Source organism: Rhineura floridana, chromosome 12, assembly GCF_030035675.1.
Source record: "Rhineura floridana isolate rRhiFlo1 chromosome 12, rRhiFlo1.hap2, whole genome shotgun sequence".
Taxonomy (NCBI): Eukaryota; Metazoa; Chordata; class Lepidosauria; order Squamata; family Rhineuridae; genus Rhineura; species Rhineura floridana.
The window spans coordinates 41,786,873-41,810,999 of record NC_084491.1 but is presented as its reverse complement, the minus strand read 5'-3'; the positions used below and the strand labels follow the sequence as shown (position 1 = coordinate 41,810,999).

Genomic DNA, 24,127 nt, shown 5'->3' with positions numbered 1-24,127 from the left:
TATGCAAAGCAGTTTTATTTTATTTATTTATTCATTCATAGTATCGCTAAGCCACCCTTCATCAAAATAGATCCCAGGGAGGCTTACAAGCATTAAATAATCAGTCAAATACAATTAAAATTATAAAATCTACAACCACAAAATCAATCAACATATCTAGAAAACCCTTGCAAACTGTAAAACCTTAAAACACAATTCATAAGGACCTTGGACAACCCAATGAAATTGCACCAAAGGCCTGCATAAAAAGATGTGTCCCGGAAGCCAACATTCTGATGGCTGTATTCTGCGCTAGCTGAAGTTTACTGACCATCTTCAAGGTAGGTTCACATAGAGTGCAGTACTCTAGATGTGAAGCTACTAAAGCATGTAGTACAAGGGCCATTTCGGTCCAGAAACTGCCATAGCTGCACAACTGGAGCTGGAAATAGGTACTCCTTGTCACTGATGCCCCCTGGACCTCAAGTGACACTGCTAGATCCAAAAGTACCCCCAAACTGTACTGGCTTCTTCCAGGGAGCACAACTCAATCTAGTACAGGCTATTTATCCAATTCCTGGACATGAGCACCACCCACCAACAGTGCCTCCATCTTGCCAGGATTCAGCTTCAGTTTATTGGCCTCCATCTAAGCATTGCTACCTCCAAACACTGGTTTTACCTGGTCCAGGGCATCACCTGCCTTGTGGAGGTTTTGCAGCCGGTAAACACCAATAGCGCTTCCATCATCTTGACAGCAGAGATCAAGGACGATGCATCCTTGATCTTCAAAGGCATTGATTTGATGGAAAGAAAAGAAAGACTCACTGTAGTACTGCGCGGGCAGAACCTGTGTAAGAAACACGAGACATGCAAGTGACGGAATTTCAGCCCTTCAGTGCCACCTGGAGAACATTCCAGGGAGCATCCCTTCTGTAAAACTTCAATGATATATTTCAATGCTGCTGGAAAGGATTTTAGGATTTGCTCGGGGTAGAAAGTCTGCAAGCCAGCCTCTACTTTATAGCCTGCTGCTGCTACAGGATGTGGCTAAAGCAGCACAATTTACAACAGGGCAGGGCAGTGGCAGGAGGGAAGTAGCAATGCCATGTGATGGTGACTTTTCCATACACCTGACAACAAACAGCCAGGCAGCTGTGCATGAGGAATCTGATCCCTCAAATCACCAGCTCTAGCTAACCCTAGATGGTTGCAGCATTATTCAAAGTGCAAAGTTCATACAAATTACTTTGCATGGGATTTGCATGGAACTGCAGGCATTTGAGCAAGAGTCTGTTTTTAAGAGAGTTGGGTGACTACTGAATTCATGTTGTTACATTTGAGTGAGATTGCAGAAGCCTAGCAGGAGTTTGAGAACAAAAATCTGACTTTCTGGACCATCCCAAGGTGTGTTTAGTCTAGCATTCTGTTTTCAGTAAACAGTCAGAGATCTCTGGAATCTCATAAGCAGGCCTTGACAGCAATGAGATCCATCCCCAGTTGCTTATTTCCAGAATCTGGTACTGAGAGTCACATTTGGAAAGAATGAACTGCTTCATGGGTAGGGAACTTCCAGCCTGTGGACTGAAAGCAGCCCTCCAAACCTCTCTATCAGGCCCTCAAGGCTCTCCCCAGTCCATGCTCTCCTCTTCCCAAGCCATGTATTCCTTGCTCCTTCCCTTCCTCCTTCCCAAGTGCTTTTCCAGGCTCACATTTGTCCTTGGACTGCGATAACGCCTCTTGCCTGCCTGGATGTAGGCATGTGCATAAAAACTTTTTGAGTTTCATATGGCTGGAATGTAGCTTATTGCAGAAAGCTATGAGTCACATCCATTGCTTTGCCCACTTTTGCCTCTTACCACACCCATCATGGGCATGCGGCCCTTGTATGTTTGCCCATGAAGGCATATGATCCTCGAGCTGCAGAAGGCTTCCCAAGACATACTTGCAACTACCTCATTAGCAATAGATATGACCTCGTTCCTTCAAACCTCAGGAAATTTACCACCTTGTTGCAGCAAAAGCCAGCCCTGGCTGGGTCTATAGGCTCTGGGAAAACTCCAGACCGTGAGCTAGTGAACCCAGAAGACGTACCTGCCCCGTGAGCTTGTTCACTACATGAAAGCGGGTGCTTTGCTGAGGGTCCCAGCTGAACACATCCAGAATTGACTTCCCAAGACTCCTAGCTGTGATAAACTTCCACAGGTTCATTTTGAGGGGCTGCTCAATAAAGATCACATAGTTTTCACTCATTCCTAGAAGCAGGAGACAACGAGGCTCAGGCAAAATCTTCCGATAACACTTCTAGGCTTTGCTTTCCATCAAGACTGCTTAACCACACTCCTTTGCCAGCACACTCCTAACTTTCCTAACTTGACCACTCCTTGCCAAAAGAGTCTCAAATTATCCAACAGCCCCTATGTTCCCAAAGCTGGTGCCCTCTGATTTGGACTATAACTCCCATCTGTCCCAGTGAGGGCTGGCAGGGGCTGATTGGAATTGTAGTCCAAAACCATCTGGAGGGCACCATGTTGGGAAAGGCTGCCCTACGTAATTATCTGAATAAAATAAATGTACTCAGTGTTATTTGCACTATTTCTATTGCACTTCTTACTATACGAAATGTTATTTGTGTAGGTATTGCTCTGCTGGATCAAACTGAAGGTCTACCTGCCCCAACAATTTGTTTCCAGATGCTTCTGGAAAGATCACAAACAATGCATGAAGGTCATGGCCATTGTTCCCCATCTTTTGTCCCCAGCAAATGATATTCAGAGATAGACATCCTTTGAACATGGATGTTCCATTGAGCTCTCATGGCAGTTGATAGACCCATCCTCCCAGAATTTATCTAATACTTTTAAAATTAATCCAGTGGCCATCATCACATCTTGGAGCAATGAATTCCACTGACTGCATGTTTTGGGGGTTTCCCCCCTCCTGACCTATTATATTCATACAGCATAATATCATGCACCTATGATATTCCAGACCACTGGCTTTGACTTTGAGATCTTCCATTCTTGCCCTTAGAAGGGTGACAAGGGCAACTCCCATTTGGTCCTCTTTCCGTGGGGAGAGCGATGCAGTTCTCATAGCTGGCTAGGCTGCCACTGACCTGCGCTCATCTTTTCTGTCTGTTTTCCTTCTGTATAAGCTTGATATGTCTCGGGGAACTATTCACACCTCTGACTCACCTTCCTGTTTCTCTCTTCTCTGCTGACCACCGAAGGAGAAGGAGCCATGTTCTCCTTGTCTCCTCTCCTCTGGCATGAGGGGCAATGTCCAGGCATGGTCACTGCAGCCTCCAACTTAGCTAGACAGAAGTAGCACCTTTCCTATCCAGTATGTATTTCTATTAATAAAGTAGTATTTTCTTATTTTGAAACCAAGTCTAAGTCAGTGTGATTCAGAGCAAGGTGAAAGCTCACCTTTTCTCAGGTAAAAATCACACCCATGCAGCACAGAGTGCTGAGCAAGCTACACTGAGCTAAACTGTACCAATTTACTAAATCTCTAATTGGTCTACCAGCCACTGGAGAACCCAACACTTGCAACGTCGAACATCTATACTGGACACTCCTAATACTTCTGATGCAGGTAGTCCACTTAAAAGGAAGGGGTGGCTCTCACCAAAGCTGTGATAATAGGAAGGCTTCATCTTTTCCTCTGGCTCAATAGTGCACAGCACTGTTGCGCCCTGCAGGCTGGATTCATCAGGGTGAGAGGGCTGTGGGGGTATACGGATGATATTGTAGTTGGTGCCTGGAAGAAAGAAAGTATATCCGTTAAGAATGACCCTGCCAGCAGTCCAGCTGCAGATGGATTTAGACACTGGCTCCATAGTTGTTGACATGGGTTTTGGGAACCAACACATGACTCGAGACATTGCTATTCACAAGCCTTCATGTTACCAGTTGAGAGTTAAGAGTGTGTACACCACTGCCACTCCCCGAGAGTGGGAGACACAGGGTTGTAGTCAGCTAAATCCTACTCAGAATAGACTCATTAAAATTAATGCGCTTAAATTTGTCATGTCAATAGGTCTACTCTGAGTAGGATTAGCATTAAATGCTACCCACAACCCCAAATGAACCACAGATTTAAAATGGAAAGGTACATTGTAGAGGGTACCCCCAAAGCCCCTTCATCCGCAAAGAGGAGTAGCATGATTGCACCAGCTATTTGTTGGAAGTGGGGCAAGAGCAACTCCTGTTTGAGTTGTTTTGTTTGTGTTCCAAAGGGAAGACAGAGTTAGGGTCCTCCAGATGGCTAGCCTTGCCTACCTTTACCTGTGCTGTGCTCTGACTAACTTCCTTCCTTGTAAACGGATATGCTCAGGGAAGCTTATCTGCCCCTCCTCCTTCTGCCCTTTATTTCTTCTCTTCTTCGACTGCCCAAGAGAGAGGAGACATCTTTGTTTTTGCTCTCTCTCCTGAGCCATGAGGGCAGTACCCTCGTCTGGGCACTGCACCTCCAACTTAGTTAGTTAGAACTAGGTTTGCCTTTCCTATCTACTATGTATTTCTATAAATAAAGTAGCTTTTCTTATTTTACTAAATCTTAAGTCTCAGTGATCTTAATGCAGGGTAAAAGCCTGCCACTTAGGTAAAAACACACACTGGCACACATGCATCTCAGACCATTGACAATCTCTGCTCATTTATACAAATTTACGTAACACTATTGCCACAGGCTCTCTGGATCCCCTGTTGCAGCTCTGGCCTGCAAAGTAGTGCAGATCCTCATGGGATGCTGAACCACAGACTAAATTCACGGTGCAGCCACTCATGGAAAAAGCACCCATACCAAAGCATTATTGTGACATGCCAAACCCAGCTAACATGGGCTGCAAAGAACACAAGACACCAACAGGTATGAATTCAACATAAGCATGCTCTGCCTACACCTCTTTAGGTAGTGTTGGCTACTAGAAAGGGCTAGCATACGTATGCATTGAAGTCATGCTTGTAGAATGCAAAGCACCTGAAGATTCTGGGCCAGTCCTCTTTTTAATGTGAAAGAAGTAGTTCTACATCCAAGGGCCACAGGCAGTTAGGAGCACCAAATCTCACTGCTGGGCACCAAGGATCTAACCAGAGAACAGCTTCCCAAACTCCCATGCTGTCCATGAAATTAGAGTGCTTTCCCCAACCATGTGCCCTTCAGAGGTTTTGGGCTATAATGGCCGCGCTGGTTGGGGCTGATGGGACCTGCTGTCCAAACCACCTAGAGGTCACCAGGTTGGGGAAGGCTGCATTAGAGCATGCAACCACTTCCCTCCTGGTCCTTTTTGTTTCTTTTTTGTGTCATGTATATTTAGACTGTAAGCCTAAGGGCAAGGGTTATGTTATTTTTATGGATGTGTAAACCACTCTGGGAGCTGTTCTTGCTGAAGAAAGGGGAATAAAGGCTTTGAATAAATAAACAAATCAATAAGCCCAAAAGAGAAACAAGAGCCTGAAGAAAATATTGTCTCTTACATAACCTTCCCTGACTACCATCACCACCCCTCTTCAGCAAGTTAAAAGCCCCTTGCCTTTGTCCACTATCGGATGCATTGAAAAAGGCCATTGTAATGATAGTAGACCTTTACCTATTGGAGCTCACTGATAATTCCAAATAGGAATAGGTTAGTCAGTTGGCACTGCAGTTAAACAGAATGATTAGAGAGATATGTAAAAGAGCAAGGTGTATATATTGCACTGACCTGCAAATAAAACCTTTGTTTATGAAGTGCCTGTCTTTGCAAAAGTAATGCTTGAACAATAACACGACAGACATCTGATCCCTTAAAGTGCAGCTGCCTTAGACACATTCTGAATATATGCAGGACAGAATGCAAAACTAGTTCTGCAGACTGCTGCATTATTTTCCAGGCATACAGGAATCCCCTACAAATTTTAAGATGCTTCTCCAAGCAAGCCGGGCAAGCCTGCCTCTTCCTGAGTCATATGATCTCACCATGTTTTCCAAACGAGTTGCCCATGTTGTAGGCTGTCCCATCTGGATCATAGTGTGGGTGGGCAGTTGCTCCATTCACTGCAACGTACTTTCTCCAATTCACCTACAAGTGCAAATACATCTTTATTTTCAGGTCTAAGTGGAAGCTATTGACTTAGAAATATTTTTCCAGTCCTGGTATATACTAAATACATGGCTCTACCTTTGCAACTAGCCATGAATGCTGCTAATTGGATATCTCTAACAACCAAATTTCAGCAAATGGTTTATTGGACTTCTCAACAAAGGGGTGGGGAAATTCTGATCTGTGGGCCAGTCTTGGCCCGCCAAGGGCTCCACTTGGACCCGTGAGGCCATTCTTCCCAAACCATGCCCACCCGTTCATGAGCTGATGTCACTGGGTGACATTAGCTGATGGGCAGGGACAGGGTTCAGTCCTGCTGGGTGCTGCTTCACCAGCATGTTCCCTGCAGAGAACAGACCCCTGCAGAGAGCAGGATTCAACCTTCCACTCATCAGCTAATGAGCAGAGATGTCAACCTTGCTGGGTTTTTGTTCACCAATGTGCCCACCTGTCAAAATTAGCCTGCAGGGTTGGGGGAAATAAAGATATGGCCCACTGGGCCAAAGGGTTTCCCACTCCTGTATTAACAGATGGATGTGCAACAGAGTGCATACCACTATTTCATATACGCATGCAACAGGGAAAGAGATGGTAGCCTGCTGGGGTAGAGAATGGACTGCACCACTTCAAGGGGAATCTCATTTCTGAATGTTCCCCTGTATTAAAAAAGAAAACAATTTGAAAATTGTATTGCAAACAGAAAACGTATGGGAGTTGCAGTCCACAACATCTGGACAGTACCAGGCTGGGCTGGCAAAAGTGCAGCAGAAGATTTCTACTTGCTGTGCTAATTTCTACTTTCATTGAGTTATTCCCACTGGGAACATAAGAAGAATCTGCTGGATCAGACCAATGGTCCATCAAGTCCAACATCTTGTTCTTACAGTGGCCAACCAGATCAGATTCAAAAATGTGACCCTGGCACCTATAGTCTGAAGTGGCCGAGGCCATGCTACTTCAGGACTCCACCACATGATTCCCACCTCATTCTGCTGCATGTGTAGACCAGACAGGGTCTCAAACTGTGAGCTTACCTGGGGTGGCCTCTTCTTCAATATGACTTATTTCTATTGTACACTGAAATTAAATGAACACTCTTATGAACCTTTGACCCCATCCCACTTCCCCCCTGTGCAACCTTAACCCAATGTCCCAACCTATGCCTTTACCTTCTAAGAGCATAAGAGCCTAAGAAAAGCAACGGGCGCTCTGTCTCAAGCCATACAGAGATTTATTCAGCTTGCAGACCAACCCTTGTTCGGCTATAAAACCTGGGGGAAGCAGTTCTTGTAAGGAAGATTTGTGGCCGAGAGGGAAAGAGAAAAAGTCTTGTAAGCTGTACTGTGTTTTGCTGTCTTTAATGTCCACAGTAAAGGACTCTTACTCAAGTTCTCGGCTTGTGTTTGGATTTTATACGCTTCTCACTGTTCACCTGTAAGGAGCCGGACACGCAATTCCTTCACACACCAACAGTTAGAACAGCTTAAAAGGTAAATCTTGTTTGGTGGCCTGCTTTGCCCATGGCCATCCAGATGCCTCCAGGAAACTGACAAGCAGGGCATGAAGGAAGCAGCCACCTCCTACTGCTGGTCCCTAGTAACTGGGATTCAGTGGCACACTGCTTCCAAACATGAAGGTTCCATATACCTATCATGGCCTTAAGAAAAGTGCTACTGGTTTCCACAGTGGCCAACAAGATGCCCCAATGGGAAGACCACTAGTAGGACTGGAAGGCAATAATCCTTTGCTCTTGCTCTGTAGTATTCAGTGGCATTCTGTCTCTGGGCCTGGGGGCAACATGGCTCAGCGGTAGAGCACACTTTTGATTGCAAAAGCTCCCAGGTTCAATATCCGGCCTCTCCAAAGGATGAGGTAGCAGTACTGGAAAACCTGCTGGCAGTCAGAGTGGACAATACTGGGCTAGATGGACAATTACTCTGATCTGATATGAGGTAGCTACCTATGTTCCTTTACCTTCTCCTTTGTTTCTAGGGTTTCCAGATCCACCTTGCGCATTAAGTTGGTTTCTGTGCTGACGTAATAGTCACCTTTGTAGACAACAAAGTTCACGTTGCAGTTGTCTGTTGATCCTGGAACAAAAATCCCAGATTGGCTTGGCTTTTTGTGAGTGTGATATAAAACATTCCAGCTTACTGGAGTCGCATGTATGCATTTGAACAAAGAGTAATCCTTGTTAAAATTGTTCATGCCTCCAGGACTCACAGATGAAAGGGGGGAAAACAGGTGGTGGCAACCTGCCTAAGTGCTGTGATTGGCATGAAAGTGAGAATCACTAAGGTTCTTTTTGCTCTGAGCCAATGAAATGGCTCCTTCTCTTGGCTCCTTCTCTTGGATTACTGTCAACACTGTGAGACCTGATTGCCTTGCGACCAAATAAAACACATTGCCTGGTCTCAGTAGAACTGATTCAGAAGAACCTGAGACATCCTTTTTACCTAGATCTTCAGCCACCTATGGGTATCCAACAGGAAACAAAAGCAACTAGGAGTCTATGAGATGCCTCCCTACTGACACTCTTAGTTACTTACTTACTTAAGAAATACACTTACGTGGCATTTCGAACTTTGACACAAAGCGTTCAAAAACAGTCTTGCAAGGGTCTGGCATGGCTAAGGTTCCAAACTCAGAGACCACGATCCGGTTGTTCTCGCTGTTAGCCACATAAGAGTCACTCCTTAGGAACTTGCTTTTATACTTCACAACTCCATCCTTGATCTCAAACTGGTGCATCAGGGCCATGCCATCAAACCAGTGGCTATAACTTCCATTGGAGAAGAGAAAGCCAATCAAATGAGAAAATGGAACATGAGTGCTATTCCACCCTTGCTTCCCCTTTCTCAGGCCGAAATCCTGCCCAATTCAGGCTGTGAGCACACTAGTCGCCTACAATAAAGCTTTTCCATTGGTCGCACCTGGAGGGAAAATGGGTTGATCTGCCAATCAGTTGCAAAATCTCTTTGAACAGCATTTTTTTTACAAAAATCTTGAGCTGATCTGACCAGGTTTTACAGTAAAAAGAGGTTTGACTAGTGCTGTGTACCCCAGTTTTCAGCAAAGAGAGGTGGAGACGCACTGGAATCGGCAGAACAGTAAGCGTGTCTCTACCCTTAGGCACCCGAGCATGCCCACTCAGCTCCTTGGCTGAGGAAAAATGTATGTAGAGTTTTGCCCATGTAAAATGTACATACGTACCAAAGTAGCAAGAAGATCAGGTACACACTACTTTCTGATAAAGGGGTTTGAAGAAGACACATTGGTTTGTTCCTTCCTCGCTCCCCTCTCAGTCAGGTAAAAAGGAGAAGGGGAGAGAATACATTCCTCAAGCTTGGGGAAACTCTTCTTTAATTGACTTTAAGTAAAATACACACAAAGTGGGCAGAGTGTTCAATATTGATGAATACAAATCTCACAATTCTCAAATATTTTAATAAACTTCTTTCTAAATGAGGGAAACAAGATATGTTCATTAATAGAGTATCTATCTCCAGGAGAGAGACTTGCCTTCTAAAAAACTAGGCAGATGGGGCATGCTGGGGGAGGGAGGAAGCACCATTCTCTAAGCCCTAAGGACAAATTTTCCCAGCTGTTAGTACAACTAATTGAGCCAACAAAGTGCCCTTTGGGCCAATCTTTTCAATTGTCACTTGGCAGGTCCTCTGTGGCATTGTCTTCAGGTGGCCAGGCAAGGATGGTTTATCTAAAAAAAATTATAGCCCTCCCTTCACCCAACAAATGGATTTCACAGTGGTATACAAAGAAATTTAAAGTTACAAAATATATTATACAACCAAACCAACAATACGATAGAATTAAGAATAAAACAATTCATCCAGCTAAAAAGACCCTAAACTAAAATGCCAAAACGAATAGAAAGGTTTAAGCGGGCACTGAAAAGAATACAGTGTCGGCACCAAGTGTATCTCCCTCATGTTGGGGGGCCATTCTAGACCCTCATGTCAGGGTGCCACCACAAAGAAAGCTTTCTTTTTTGTACAGGCATGATGTACTTTCCTAAAGGTGGAAACAAAGAAGATGGTTCTTTTATTTTCTTTCTGGAACACAAGTGACCTAACAAGTATGTGTGGCTTGTAACTTTTGTGAATGGCTCCCACTTCCTTATCCATAAAGAGCTGCAATTTTAATCTCTTAAGGTTTAGAATCTATGAGAGGATATAACAACAGCAAACCAAACAGGCCTTACTTATCTTTTCCAAATTCAAACTTCCCTGGGCCATTCCTCAGCAGTTTGCCCTTGAGCCAATTGGGGACATGCCCTTCAATCTTCGTTGGAATAGCCTGAGGTGTCTCTTCTGCACTGGAGAATAATGGCGCAAGGCATTCCAAGCCCTTCCGGTTACTGAAAGTGCCTTGCTGCTGTTTCTGGCTCGACATGAGGCTCTCTGCAACTGAAGAGACAAACTAAGAGGTTAGCAAACCAGAAAAGAATACTGTTCTTGGCTCTTGTCAGGGACTGGCCCAGAGGTCTGAGCCACAAGTCTTTTGTAGTTGGTCCTAGATCTTTTGCCCCATGCCCTCCTTTTTTTCTGGTGAGATGTCAGCCAGCCACCAATTCATTTTCTCAGAGACATCTATACAAATATATTAGCATGTGCAAATTTGTATCATGGAACTGTGCCTCAAGTCCTTTGGGTGAAAGATGGGTTATAAGTATCAATAATAAATAAAATAAATCAGTATCAGGCAATGTCTCTGGCCCTGCAAAACAACTCAAGTGTTATTGATTTTACAATTAAAATTATGCTGTCAGCTCAACACAGTTGCCATTGAGTGAGATGGTTTTAAAGCATGCATTTGTATAGAAGGTATCAGACTTGTACATTAAAAACAGTAGAGGTGGTAAGAAGCTGAGTATCTGGTCTCCAAATTGGGCTGTGATGAAAATGATGAATCTAGCAGGCCCACTCTAATTTCCCATCCCAGACTGGCCTCTTCATGTGGCAAATGGATCATCTGAATTAATTTGTCATGAACACAAATTACAATTGTGGACTCATGTTAGGAAGATGCAAACACCATCTCACTCCATGGGGGAAATCTCCATACCATTGTTAATTTGCATTCATCATCCGGAAGGTCAGTTCAACAACCTTGCTTCTGATGAGTGTTTGTAGTGCTGCTCTTCTGTCTTACCAGCCCCTTCACTCTCATAACATGCCCTTTGTCCACTGGGCTACTCTAGGCCCCAGGCTGTTACTTTATGGTAGGCTTATGCCATGCTAATGCCCATGGCATAAGGCAAGAAGGAGTCCAGTCACTGGTGATGATATCAGACACTGCGATTATAGGATTCACACATCTGTATGTCATACATAACACTTGTAGGGTGGCTTCACAGTGGATGGTATGTGTGTGCATGTTAGGAATTGGCAAGATCCAGGAGCATTTTCTTACGCTGTTGTGGAAACATTTCCAGGTTGCAACCTAAGTAGTCATAAGAGAATGTGATGTACTTGAAGAAAGTAATGCATTTCCCCAGCAATTGAATCATGGATGCTGCAGAAGGGGCACTCCAAGAAACATTGAAAGTTCTGTCCCAGTGGAGGCCACCCCGTGTCATGAACATGGGGTCAGGTTTGTCTTCACCATGGTGTGTCCCCAAATCCAGCACTATGAACTTCCATGGAGGAAAATAAAGATGTGCCCTCAGAGACATGATTGGGATGGGGGCTAAATCTTTTAACATAGGTCTTTCATCAGGCTTTCCTCTGGCTCTTAATTTTCTGATCACGCTGCCCAGTATTTCTGCTTTAAAGTTTTCCTTATCATTTTCTTGGATTTGTATTGCATGTTGATAATATATATTTACTTTTTGCTTGTGATTATGACTGTAATTATATTGAGCAGCATATAAACCAAATAAACAAATTGCCCTCTGAGAATCTACCTTTAAAAAAATGAAACTCACAGGATATACATCTATACACCAACCTAGGTCATGTAAATGAGAGACATATTACCTACTTTATATCAGCTAGCAACCATCATCTACTGATTGGCATGCTCAAGCTTAATACTTAAAAATAATTATATTTTTGTGTGTAGTTCAGCCTCCAACAGGGATCAACATTCTTAAATCTGTTCTAAAATCCCTTCTTATATCTTTAAGGATCAAGAAGCTTGGGGGGGGGGGAATCCACCTGCAGAGCTAAAATTATCCCTTCAGTGGTTAAGCTCTGGTGAAATACCCACAAAGCAAAGGGGTGGGATGGGACGTGGAGCTGCCACTGTAATCTAATGCATCATCTAAGATACTCAGAGGGATTTGAAGACCATATATTTTAGATTTACAACTTTGCGTTTGGACATTTCTCCCCATCAGAGTTGAAATAAATATTTTTCTTATGTTGTGAGGATGAGTGGCATTAAGCATAGTGCACAAGAACTATGAGAAGACGGTTCCTGATTTTGCTGGTCTTTTCCATCTCTCTGGATTAATGTGAAACTTTCCGGGGACCAGAACAGAGAATGAAACTGTCAGAAGTGCTGTGGTCTTTGAAAATCAGAACCATGGAAAGTGTATACATAATTTTCTTGAAAATTGGTACTTTGAAGAAGCTTGCTGCATTTCACCCAGTCAAAATTTTAAAGTATTCATAACCCTTGCCTGGAGGAACAGTACTTGATTATTTCTTGTTATGTAGTGAAGCCAAGAATAAATCTAAAAAGTAGCAATAGCATTATTTGTTTATTAAGGCCAGCTAAAACTGTGGTGTAGTGGTTAAGGTGTTGGACCATGACCTGGGAGACCAGGGTTCAAATCCCCACATAGCCATGAAGTTCACTGGGTGACCTTGGGCTAGTCACTGCCTGTCAGCCTCATGAAAACCCTAATAGGGTCAGCATAAGGCAGAATAGACTTGAAGGCAGTACATTTATATATATATTTTAGTCACAAAAAGGTGAGCTAATTTTGAAGTTTTACAGAGTTTTTCCTTGGCCAGAATGTTAAAGAAAAAATAGGGGTGAGGGAGAAGAGCAGAAGTAAAGAAACGTGGTAGCCCTCATATTAACAAAGCTAGGGGTTATGTTTATATGATGTGGTAGGTATAGAATGATATAGAGATTGAGAATGTTTTCATGATTGCCATTTGTGGGAGAGGCATTTTAATGTTTCTGAGATTTGTCAGCTATGAGACTTATAACTTATTCCTTTCAGCAATTTTTCTTTTTTTGAGGGGGGTGATCCAAAAAATTTAAAGGAAAGGTTCCTATTTCCATCAAAAGAGGGGAAGCTAAAGACCAATAATTTTAGTAAGAATCAATTTTTGGTTTACTGCTGTGATTAAATGTTCTTTTTCTCCCATGCATTGTCCATCTCTTGTTCTCAAAAAACATTAATACTGATGCCAAAGTAGAATAAGGTAAAGCAATACAGTACATGAGAAAGAAAGCATATCGTTCAGGGAATTTGTCTTTAGAAAGCTTGCAATACTACTAGTGGATTATTACATAACAGCACCAAAGCTTACCCTGAGCAGATAAACTGAATTCACTATACATGGATAAATCCATTATTGCTTTCCTGCTCCATCCTGATGAAAACCTGATAGCAGGTAGCAATTTCATGTCAGGACTCATCAGCATAAGAGGAATCTGTCCCTTCATAGCTACCATACCCCAAGGATAGTAACATAACTTAGGAAGCCCCCAGAGTTCAGCCCCCTTGATACCAGTAAGAAACACATTAGACATTATCTTAGCTGATCACCACCTAGGGTGACTGTCTTGATATTCTCAGGCTGTGGAGAGTAGGCAAAAGCTTTGGTTAAATGTTCTATGTTTTGAACAAGCACCTTTCTCAAAAAACCATTCAAACAGCAACCTAGCTACATAAATGGTTATTGGCCACTGATGACCTCCCAGCCCCAAATCCGCATTCATGTAGAGAATAAGAAATAATCAGTACATGCCATCTGAATAACCAGCCACTAATTTTGTGTATAACAGGCAGAACCCCAGAGACTTCTGCATTCAGTTCATCCAGTCTCAGCTTGAAAACAGCCCCTAGCAGAAACTGGAAATCTTACCTGAGATGTACTGGAGCAAAGACCAAAGAAAATAAGCCACATTCTTAGACAGGAGGCTGATGAACGAAAACATGCAGGAAAGCATTTGTGTGGTACTGAACTCAAATAAAGGCAGTAGATCTGAGTAACCTGCACAAACCATCTATGCCAAAGATGGCACAGCACTCTGGCACTGATGAGACTGCAGAACAAGGCTGGCTGAACACATCATTTCATAATAAAAGCCTGGCTCTGCTCAGCCTTGTCTGACTGAATGATGGCAGCAGGGATGAAGCTGCACAGAACTGGCAGAAATAGGTACTGTATCAGTTTCTTGTGCAGTCATCCTGTAGTGTTCCATTTTTGTACCACAGGCAAGTTTATTCTATGAATCATTCTCCTTTACAAAGCATTAGGGGAAGAGTGTGCATTTCCCCAGTTAAGACTGCTTTCCTTTTCGCATATACAATATTTAGCATCAAACACATTTGAAATTATTTATTAATATGCTCAGGGAATCTTCTAATGAGATTTGCTACCAGTTAATTATTTCAAATAAACATGACATAGTGAGTGAGTTGTCTCAAAATATTCAAATATTCATCTTGTGACAATCAGTAAAGAAATGAATTTTCCTTTCCAGTGCATTTTCCTTCTATTTTTTTTTTAGTACTCCACTCAGTTGCTATTGCTGTCCCTTTCTAACCAACAGAAAGTAGACTGAAAGAAAACTGGAACCAGTCTGGACTGAGAGGAAAAAACTCCCTAACCCATCTGCAGATGCTAAAGTCGTCGGTGCCACACACCTCCGTCTTTATAAGAAGGCTGTGTAAAGAAATTAATCAGGATGAAGGACTCATAGCCGAGGGGTAAAAATAAAAAGGGGTCAAATAAACACTGTCTTCTCCAGAGCCACTGATTTATTTAATGGACTGCCCAATGGTGCCTACTTTTGCCTGGTTCACAGAAGCTAAATATATAAAATCTACTCCATTGGCCTGTTGCGAATGCTTAAATGGACATTCCACACCCTACACCTTAATACTTTTAGAAGCAAGAATAATCCAGGAAGGTGCTGCCATTCAACATCTGTGGGCAATGTTTGCTAATGGTCATAGTAGTCAGAGTAGCCACATCAACTCTCAGCCTGTAGAAGCTAGAAGCCTCATCAGAGGTTGTTTCAAGATGCAGGTCTTTGAGGTCTTTGAGTGAGTTGGCCCTGTCTAGGATATTACAAACATTGCAGGAATACAATGCAAAACATTAGAGGAAAAAGTAATTACCAGCTAAGCTCTGCTCATCAGCTGTGGCAGCTTTAAACCCAATTAATTTTCAGTTCAAACCTCACCCTCTCTAACCCAGTACGAAAGCGGATTATGGAAGGAAAAGAGGCAGTCAGATCCCTGAGGAATTACATTTCTGACTGACAATGAAAAACACTGTGTAAAGTAATCTCCCTCATTTTTGAAGATTAGTAACAAAAGCATGATTTTGCAAGAAGACATTGCAAATATTATGTACAAGCAAAATAAGGTAATTTTTGGAACACTTCCTTCTTTTCTATTTTATTTTCATTTACTGAGTCCCCCAACATTCAAATATAATAAAATATACATCCAGAAAGATGACCCTTTAAAATTGTGTTTAAATAAGACAGGTGTTTTGTTTGAAATATGGTTTTACCAAAATATATACTGAGCAGAATCCAGCCACGGTTAAGCGCGGTTAAACATTTCAATGTGACAATTAAGTATGTGTTTGACTCTCTTCCATTGAACACAATAATTGGATTTTAAAGTGCTCAATATGGTCTGTACCCCACAATAAGGAAGCTTCAGTCTAAATTAGTCTTTTTTTCTGTCACTGTATAATGCTCATAAGTTTTCTATCACTATTCTTCACTATTCTTCAGTCTATTCTAGGTCAAGCATTCCAGAATTTTCACCATTCTGTCTTTCTGATATATCACTAGTCAGAAATGGAGGGAAATCCACAACCAAACTTTTTGTTTTCTAAAAGAAAAAAGGTTGGGCCTCATAGAAGCCAATCCCACATAACCATTCTAAAACCAAAATCCTATATACTATTTTAATAAAACTACTGATATTCTTTAAATAAGGTGACATTGCTTTGAAAAGTATTGGGATGTTTCCTGAATAATCAATACTAACTAATATATGAAAGCATCAAAACAGATAAATGTGTATTTCATTCTGGAATAGTGTACAGCAGATATACAACTCTAAACATGCAGCCTGTGCTCAGAATTCAGGTCATTTGTCAGATAATCCATTTTCACTTTGCAGAGGACCTGCAATTGCAGCAAATCTGTGCCTTAGATTCTCCCTTTTCAACTTCAAATGATGTTCTATAGAACTAGCTTCTTTCAGAATTCCTTCAAGCTCCTCTACATATGAGGCATCCATCGTTGCTCTCTCACTTTATTTATAAAAAACAAAGAACACCTACAGTTAAAATAAAGTTAAAAATTAACTTTAATTTTTAGTGATTTCTGCTGATAACTACATAGTTTGCAAACATTTCTACAATAATACATGTAAATGGAGCAGTACATGTTCTCATTTTTCAAGTATAATATTGTAGTTAAAAGGTTCCTAACTAACAGCAGAAATAACTGTAGTGCCTATATAAAATATGATTTGTAATGTCAATATGTAGGAAGATTACAACAAGAAATGAAGCTATGTCTTTTTACTGAACATGCCACACACAGTGACATAAGGATCATTTCAATTTCAAAGTAATTTATTATCAGTGAGAATCACTAACAGGAGATACGTCTACGCTTGAAGTGGAAAATAAGAGCCATCCAACTGGTGAATTAAGTTCCTGAAACGAATGAAATGTAGCTGAATATCTGTTATAAATTGTGGAAATAAAATATATTAATAAAGTAATGTACTTGCCTTAAAATGTTAGCATATTTTGATAATAGAATATTTATTTCTTTGCTTGTATCTGTTAATATAAATACTTATTTTAATAAAAAGTGGATGCAAATGTTAATTGTAAGCAACATTTATGAATAGTTGATATACTTTTAATACATCACCATTTAAAACTTTTTCCAGGGCTTCAGTTTTATGAACTGCCTGGGAGCTTTCAGAAAGGAACAAATCTGTTCTTTCAAAAGAAGACAACTGTGGATTTTCTGAAGATTCATTCTACCAACAGAAAATAAACAATAAAAAGTTGGAACTGATTTTTAGCCCTGCAGAACTGTGCACACACAGTTTTCTACACCTACCTCATCATTTGTGGCTGTATATGCCTTAGAGGCTTTTTTAAAAAAAGAACCTGTAATTTAAAAAGAAAAAGAAAACCTAGCTAATCAAAATTCTCACCTTTCCTTCCTTTTTACGTTTATTTCTATTTTCATGAGACTTTACCGTGTTACTTGTCATTGTTACCTCATAAAAAATGTAGTGTCATATTTGAGAAAGAATACTTTTTTGTTGTGGTGGCACTGCAAGATAAAAGCATATTAAAAAACAATGTAACTGCAAAATAAGATCATAGAGCTGTTCCTCATGCTCCAAAACGAGAGAGAGAGAGAGAGAGAGGAGCTTCAGAAAATGGTGACAAAATAACTTGCCTAGTAGGAGGGTATTATTCTGTTACATGAATGGCACCATATCAAGTTGTACAACGGTTTCCTAGAATTTTTCCCCATCCTCCATTGGAAACGTTATAGTATGAAACATGGAAGAGACCAAAAGCAAGGAAAAACAATAACAGCTGTTTAGGAAAAGACTGAAACAGTTGGGGAGGTTCACATAACATATTGGCCATCAATGCTGAGAGGATGAGCTGATCCAACTGGTTTAATGACTTGTAAAGACTATGGCATATTTCATATGTTCATTTTGATGAGGTATCAGCTATATCAGATAACTGATACCTCAGTGATGAATGTGCAATCAAAGGGATGCAGAATTGCACCTGCACATAGCTCTTGGCCCCGCCCACCCTACCCTATATACCCTTATGTGCAAACTGTACTTAGCGTGTTCCCAGACTGTGGCTAATTTTCAGTGGGATTCAATCATGTACTGGCAAATTCAGGTTGCACAATTACAACTGAGTAGGAAGCACAAGAAACCCACTTCCCCAAAATACTGAACTTTTTGCAGTAAGAATATTGATGATGGGGAAATGCACTGGAAAGTGTGAGAAAACATTTGCTTTGACACATCATCATCTAACCTCCCTGCAAACAAATCAGAATTAATTCTCTTTAAATAGTCAATGTTGTTTATCTCTCTGCAAACAAATCAGGATGAATGCTCATTAGAAAGGCCATCTGGAAGCACCCTCGCATAGGCTTTATCTGTGTGATCTAGGAACCTCTGCATAGGCAGGCACTCTGATCATGCGGGCAGAGCCTAAGCGCACAATTTGTAGGATTGTTTGCTGTTTCAAATGGATGTACAGGGTGGAGTCTGTAGTCATGAGCAGGTCTGTATGTGCATTCTGATGAACCTGTGAGAATTGCTTACATCCCTTGCCACAGAGGGCATCTTAAGAAGCTTGAGGATACTGTTTTTTCTTGTATATTGTCAACAACTGCTTGATTCCTGTTGCTTCAAACTCAGCACTAAAACCCCAAAAGAAGATACTGTCCATATTTTCATGACATGCAACCAACAGTTATAAATTTTAGGCAAGTTCTCAGATGCTGGCTATAACCCAGCACTAGCCAAAAAAAGTTTATATTTGTTGTCTATGTTAAGATTTAAAAAGCAAACAAATTTCCACATCATTTATATTCTACCGATTTCATTGTAAAACTTACTAAGTACAATGCTACTCACTCCCTAGTAAATGTGAGTAGCACTGCAACCTTATAGTACAATCCTCTCTACACATCTTATTCAGAAGACCCACATTCAATTTACTCCCAGGGAAACGAGTATAGGAGTGTAGCCTCAAGCTTGCATTTATTTAGAGGACACTGAGGCTTGCCGTGATATTATTTTTTTGCCACCTGTACCAACATCACGCCAACATCACTACCACCTAACACGCACACACAATGAATCCTAAAATGGTTCTCCTGACAAAGAGTGGGGAATTTTAAAGGAAACCCATTTCTTTTCACTAAACCCATAAGGGACGTTGCTTGTTTCTCAACAGACATACAGAGCAGCAGAAACAAATATGGGCCATCAAGTCCCCACCCCATCAAGGACACTGCTTAAAACTACACACACCAAACATGACAGACAATTTAACCCCTCACCCATGGGGGGCACACACTCTTTCTCCTTAGTAAATCAAAACGATGGGTGCCCTCTAACTTTTAGCGTGTGTGTGTGTGTGTGTGGTTTCACACTGCCCCCTCGTGTGAATGCCTCTCACAAACAGGTTTCCCGCCTTTTCGCCCTATTATCACCTTACTCCTCCCTCAGTGCGGTGATGGTGGCGAAAGAGGGGGAAGAAACCCGCTCCTGCCCGTGGATCGCGCGCATGCCCTGAAGCTCGAGGGGCGGGCGGAGCGAGGCGACACGCGCTGCGCTCCCCCCTCGGAAAAAAAAACCCTCTCTCAGACGACCGTTAACGGTCGGCTCGTGCCCTGCCGGTTCCGGTGGAAAGGCGCGTCCTTGCCCTTTCATCCTAGGAAGGTGGAAACAGCATAACGAAGCGAATTGTCTCTGAAGACGTTTACTGTGCACCTTTCGGGCAGCCTTTCAGCCCTTTGTATTATATACAGTATCTGCAAATGAAACTATTTCAAAAGTTTCGAGCCCCTCCCCCAGACCAGAGCCAATCCAGGCCTCCTTTTATCCTGGAAATTTATATTACCTTGTTTGTACACAAAGGCTTGTAGCCCCAACGTAGTCGAGCTGCTGAAATAAATGACTAACTCAGGTCCATTAATTTCTGTGGGTCTGCTCTGAGAAAAGAGAGCCAGCGTGGTGTAGTGGTTAAGGTGTTGGACTAGGAGGGTTCGAATCCCCACACAGCCATGAAGCTCACTGGGTGACCTTGGGCCAGTCACTGCCTCTCAGCCTCATGAAAACCCTATTCATAGGGTCGCCACTTGAAGGCAGTACATTTACATTTTTGCTCTGAAAAGAATTTAGTTGGTTAAAAAGTCACAATAAGATAATATTAGGACAACTACATGGTCACTTATCCTTCAGTGACTGACATATTTATTTATACAGTTTTCAGTGTGAAACTGATCAAGGATCACTCATCCCTTGGTGATTGTTTTCATAATTACAAGAACTACAGATTAGAATCCTTAGTTTATTCAAGACAGTTATTTTTGTCTATTGCAATGTATATATCCCACCTGCTCAAGGTGCTATACATGGTTTCTCCCTCTCAATTTTATCCTGACAACAGCCTGTGAGGTAGGCTCGACTAAGCATCATGGCTGAGTGGGGATTTGAGCCGGAGCCTCAAATCCTACACTCAAATCACTACACCTTTTCATAACCCTTTTCTACTCAAAACAAGTTTCTTGTTAGAGCTGTAACAGAAAGGATAATAGTATTTATTTATTTATTTATTTAGTGTATTTATATACTGCCCCATACCCAAAGCTCTCTGGGCGGTTTACAATAACTAAAAACATTAAAAACAAATATACAAATTTAAAAACACAACTTTTAAAAACAAATTAAAAGAATTTAACATGGCTTCTCTCAAAGCCATGGCTCAAAGCCAATCATGGCTTCTCTCAAAGAATCCTGGGAAGTGTAGTTAGTGAAGGGTGCTGAGAGTTGCTAGGAGACGCCCTGTTCCTCCCACAGACCTTCAATCAGAGTGGCTGACTGTTAACCATTCTCTCAGGGGAATAGGAGTCTCCTCTCAGCACCCTTCACAAACTACACCTCCCAGGATTCTTGGGGGGAAGCCATGACTGTCTCAAGTGAAATCAAGTCTGGTGTGGGTGTGGCCCTCTGATTAGCCAAGGCCAGCAGCCGTGAGGCTTTTAGAACACTGACAGTAGTACAATTCAGCAGGTTTGTGTGCGCTTATTGGGTGAGGAATCTTATCTGTATTACTTTCTATTGCCAGTTGAGAATTCATGTGTCAATTATTCCAGATTAAACCACAAACAGATTGAGGGTGTAATTGTGGGAGGTTAGCTGGCCCTCCAGCAGATCAGACAAATAAGGAAATCCTTCCAGAAACAAAGAGTCAGAACAAGTGGAAAGGGCAGAAGACAGTATAAGCAAACACTACAGAAATATTTCTTAGTTTTAAATGTTGCATATTTTTTCCCTACCAACAGGTATGACATCATTGCTAACATTACACAATCAAAATATATTTGTTCAACAGAGAATTGTTGCAGTGTGGGAACACAATAGAGATAAGGCGCATTTTAGCAGCTTAACGCTTGGAGTCAAACATTTGAAATACTTGTCACTGGTCCAAAAGAACCACAACAAATTCAAATTCTATCCAGCTCTTATTTTTCTCCTCATCAATGTGCCAATGAAGGTATTCCAGAATTTTAGACCACAAATGGCTGAAAACATTATCTCATTTGCCATCTAAATATGCAATGGAAAACTTGTTTTAAACATTTGTATCTTGCCTTTCCACCCAGGCAGATTTTGAAAGCGGCCAGCACAAAGAATATTTGAACCCCTTCTCACTTCCAAACATGATTAGGGACTCTCATCTGGCTTTCTCCTCCACCCGATACCACCTCCCGCACCCTTGCAGCAGATGACAGTTATGGGGGGGGGGTTCCTCCTTCACTGGCCCATAGATCTAAAGAGTATCCCCCTCCAGTTGCTGTCTGTTCTAAGCTGAGGCTCCAAGCTGCAGAAATGGTTGGGTGGGTAAAATGACTAATTAAGAACGAATGCCTTTGCTTGCTTTTTTCTTCCTCCCAATAAACTTTTCATTTTGTGTTAATGTCTTTTCATTGTAAACTTATGGGCAGGGACTAGCTTATCACAGATATGTATAAGCTGCTCTGAGAGCCTTCTTCGGCTAAAGAGGAGGAAAATACATAGTAAATAAATTATATAAAAATAAAGTTTATTTATAAATAAATAAAAGCAATAATTCTCAACCAAGTTCAGATGTTCTAGTGTCTGTTGCTGTTTCCTTGCTTTGCTTTCAAAATGGAGGAGAGATACAAGATGGTGGGCATATGCGGGACAGCAAACCAACAGATTCCCTGGAGAAGGGTTCAAAGATGCTCCAAGCTGTTTCACCTAAATATTGAATAGGGTTAAGATGCGATCCTACTGGATGTGAACAAAGAAGGCTAGATGTAAACAAAAGGTGGAGTTATGGATTCAAATGAAGGTGACCTTTTGGGGTTAAATCTCCATCAGTATATTCCATACAGAATTGAATGGTGTTTCTGAGAAATGAGATAAATTGGAGGATTTGGGGCCAGAACAGTTGTTTCTGCCATTTGAAATGTTCTCCATTTTCATAAGAGGGACAGCCTGGGCCATTTCTATCTGCTACCATTGTTTTTTAACATTGTGTTCATGGGGCTTTCAGGTAGTCTCTCATCAAGATACTGTCCAGACATACTTATTAGATTCAGCAAGGTTGCCTGGGGTTTGTATCATTGCTCCCCTTCAGCTTTAAACCTCAGTCATATTTTGCTGAAAATATATCTTGCCTGATTGTGCCAACTTGGAGCAGTATTCTCCATTAATCTCTTTCTCTAAAATGGAACTTTCTATCTAATTGCAAATGTCTACTCTATGTTAGTGTCTCATTATATGTTTTTTTTCTTCAAATTAATTTCTGCCAAGTGTAATTTGCAATAATTTCATTTAAGTACCAGTTCTTTTAGGATGCATGCTGGAGTTGCACAGAACATTTACAACCTGATGTTGCAAAGAATGGCTTGTGGCAATGTAGCTAGATAGCACCTTGTGTAATACAACTGTAACAAATCAGTACTGTTATGCTGTGAGTTAATTGCACTATCATAATAAGTTACTACCAGACATGCAAGCATCATTTAAGTTTGGGCCCCCAAGCACATGAGATTGTAGTTAATTAAATTATCTAAAAAGGTTCACATATAGAAAGAAACAATGGGAGGAAAGAACAGAAATGGCGGGGGGGGGACCTCAGGAGGCTGTTCCAAGTGGTCCGTAGCCTGGTCGATCCAGTTGCTCAGGAACCCACGGAGCATTCAAAAGCCTCCTGTGACAGATTTGCTAAACACTTTGCCGATAAAATCGAACGACTGAAGAGCATGATTCCGTGCGCCGTGGACACAGGAAGTGAGCCAGAGGCGGTCAGTAGCATTCCGGTCCGATGGGATCGGTTTCGGCCTCTTCCTTCTGAGGAAGTGGACAAGGTGCTCTCTATTGTGAAGCCAACCACTTGTCTGCTGGACCCTTGCCCCTCGTGGCACATTATGAGCTGTAAAGAGAGGCTGAGCAAAGGGATCAGGGCGGTGGTAAATGCATCCTTGGAAGAGGGTGCAATGCCAACAGCCCTCAAGGAGGCAGTAATAAAACCCATCTTGAAAAAGTCCTCCTTGGATCCCCAAGAATTAAATAACTTTTGCCCAGTCTCTAATTTGCCATTCTTGGGCAAGGTGATTGAGCGCGTGGTGGCCAAACAGTTACAGACACACTTGGATGAAGCAGATTATCTAGACCCATTCCAATCGGGCTTCAGGATTGGACATGGAACTGAAACAGCCTTGGTCGCCCTGGTGGATGATATGAGGAGGGCGTTGGATAGAGGAGAATATACCTTCCTCGTCCTCCTCGATCTCTCAGCGGCCTTCGATACCGTTGACCACGGTATCCTTTTAGATCGCCTGGGGGGATTGGGAATAGGGGGCACTGTTTTACAGTGGCTCCGCTCCTATCTCTCAGACAGACATCAACGGGTGGCATTGGGGGATGAGGTTTCAAACCCTTGGCCTCTCAATTGTGGAGTGCCACAGGGATCTATCCTCTCCCCCATGCTATTCAACATCTATGTAAAGCCGCTGGGAGCCATCATCAGGACATTTGGGCTGCAGTGTCACCAA

The 24,127-nt window shown here is 42.0% G+C and overlaps 2 protein-coding genes across 2 annotated transcripts in view; both read right to left on the bottom strand.

Annotated features, from left to right (window-relative positions):
• BCO2 (beta-carotene oxygenase 2) overlaps nt 1-24,127 on the bottom strand; it is a 62,880-nt gene that overhangs the window by 5,917 nt on the left and 32,836 nt on the right. Inside the window, exons 3-9 of the mRNA XM_061592284.1 lie at nt 10,290-10,494; nt 8,638-8,849; nt 8,042-8,157; nt 5,944-6,046; nt 3,613-3,744; nt 2,074-2,234; nt 662-829 (exon numbers count right to left, since the gene is read on the bottom strand). Of these exons, the coding sequence (XP_061448268.1) occupies nt 662-829; nt 2,074-2,234; nt 3,613-3,744; nt 5,944-6,046; nt 8,042-8,157; nt 8,638-8,849; nt 10,290-10,494 (1,097 nt within the window). The remainder of the gene's footprint in view (nt 1-661; nt 830-2,073; nt 2,235-3,612; nt 3,745-5,943; nt 6,047-8,041; nt 8,158-8,637; nt 8,850-10,289; nt 10,495-24,127) is intronic.
• TEX12 (testis expressed 12) lies at nt 15,652-17,540 on the bottom strand. The gene is made up of 4 exons (XM_061593349.1): nt 17,526-17,540; nt 17,189-17,300; nt 17,043-17,094; nt 15,652-16,554 (listed from the first exon to the last, which is right to left on the bottom strand). The coding sequence occupies exons 1-4, from the start codon at nt 17,538-17,540 to the stop codon at nt 16,389-16,391; spliced, it is 345 nt and encodes a 114-aa protein (XP_061449333.1). The 3' UTR covers nt 15,652-16,388.

Excerpts from the sequence above, each read along its gene's own strand:
- TEX12 (XM_061593349.1), bottom strand. Across the intron at positions 17,095-17,188 it reads CCTGGAAAAAGTTTTAAATG|ATACAAGCAAAGAAATAAAT; the intron begins GTGATGTATTAA and ends TTATATTAACAG. Across the intron at positions 16,555-17,042 it reads AAATATGCTAACATTTTAAG|TGAGAGAGCAACGATGGATG; the intron begins GCAAGTACATTA and ends TTATAAATAAAG.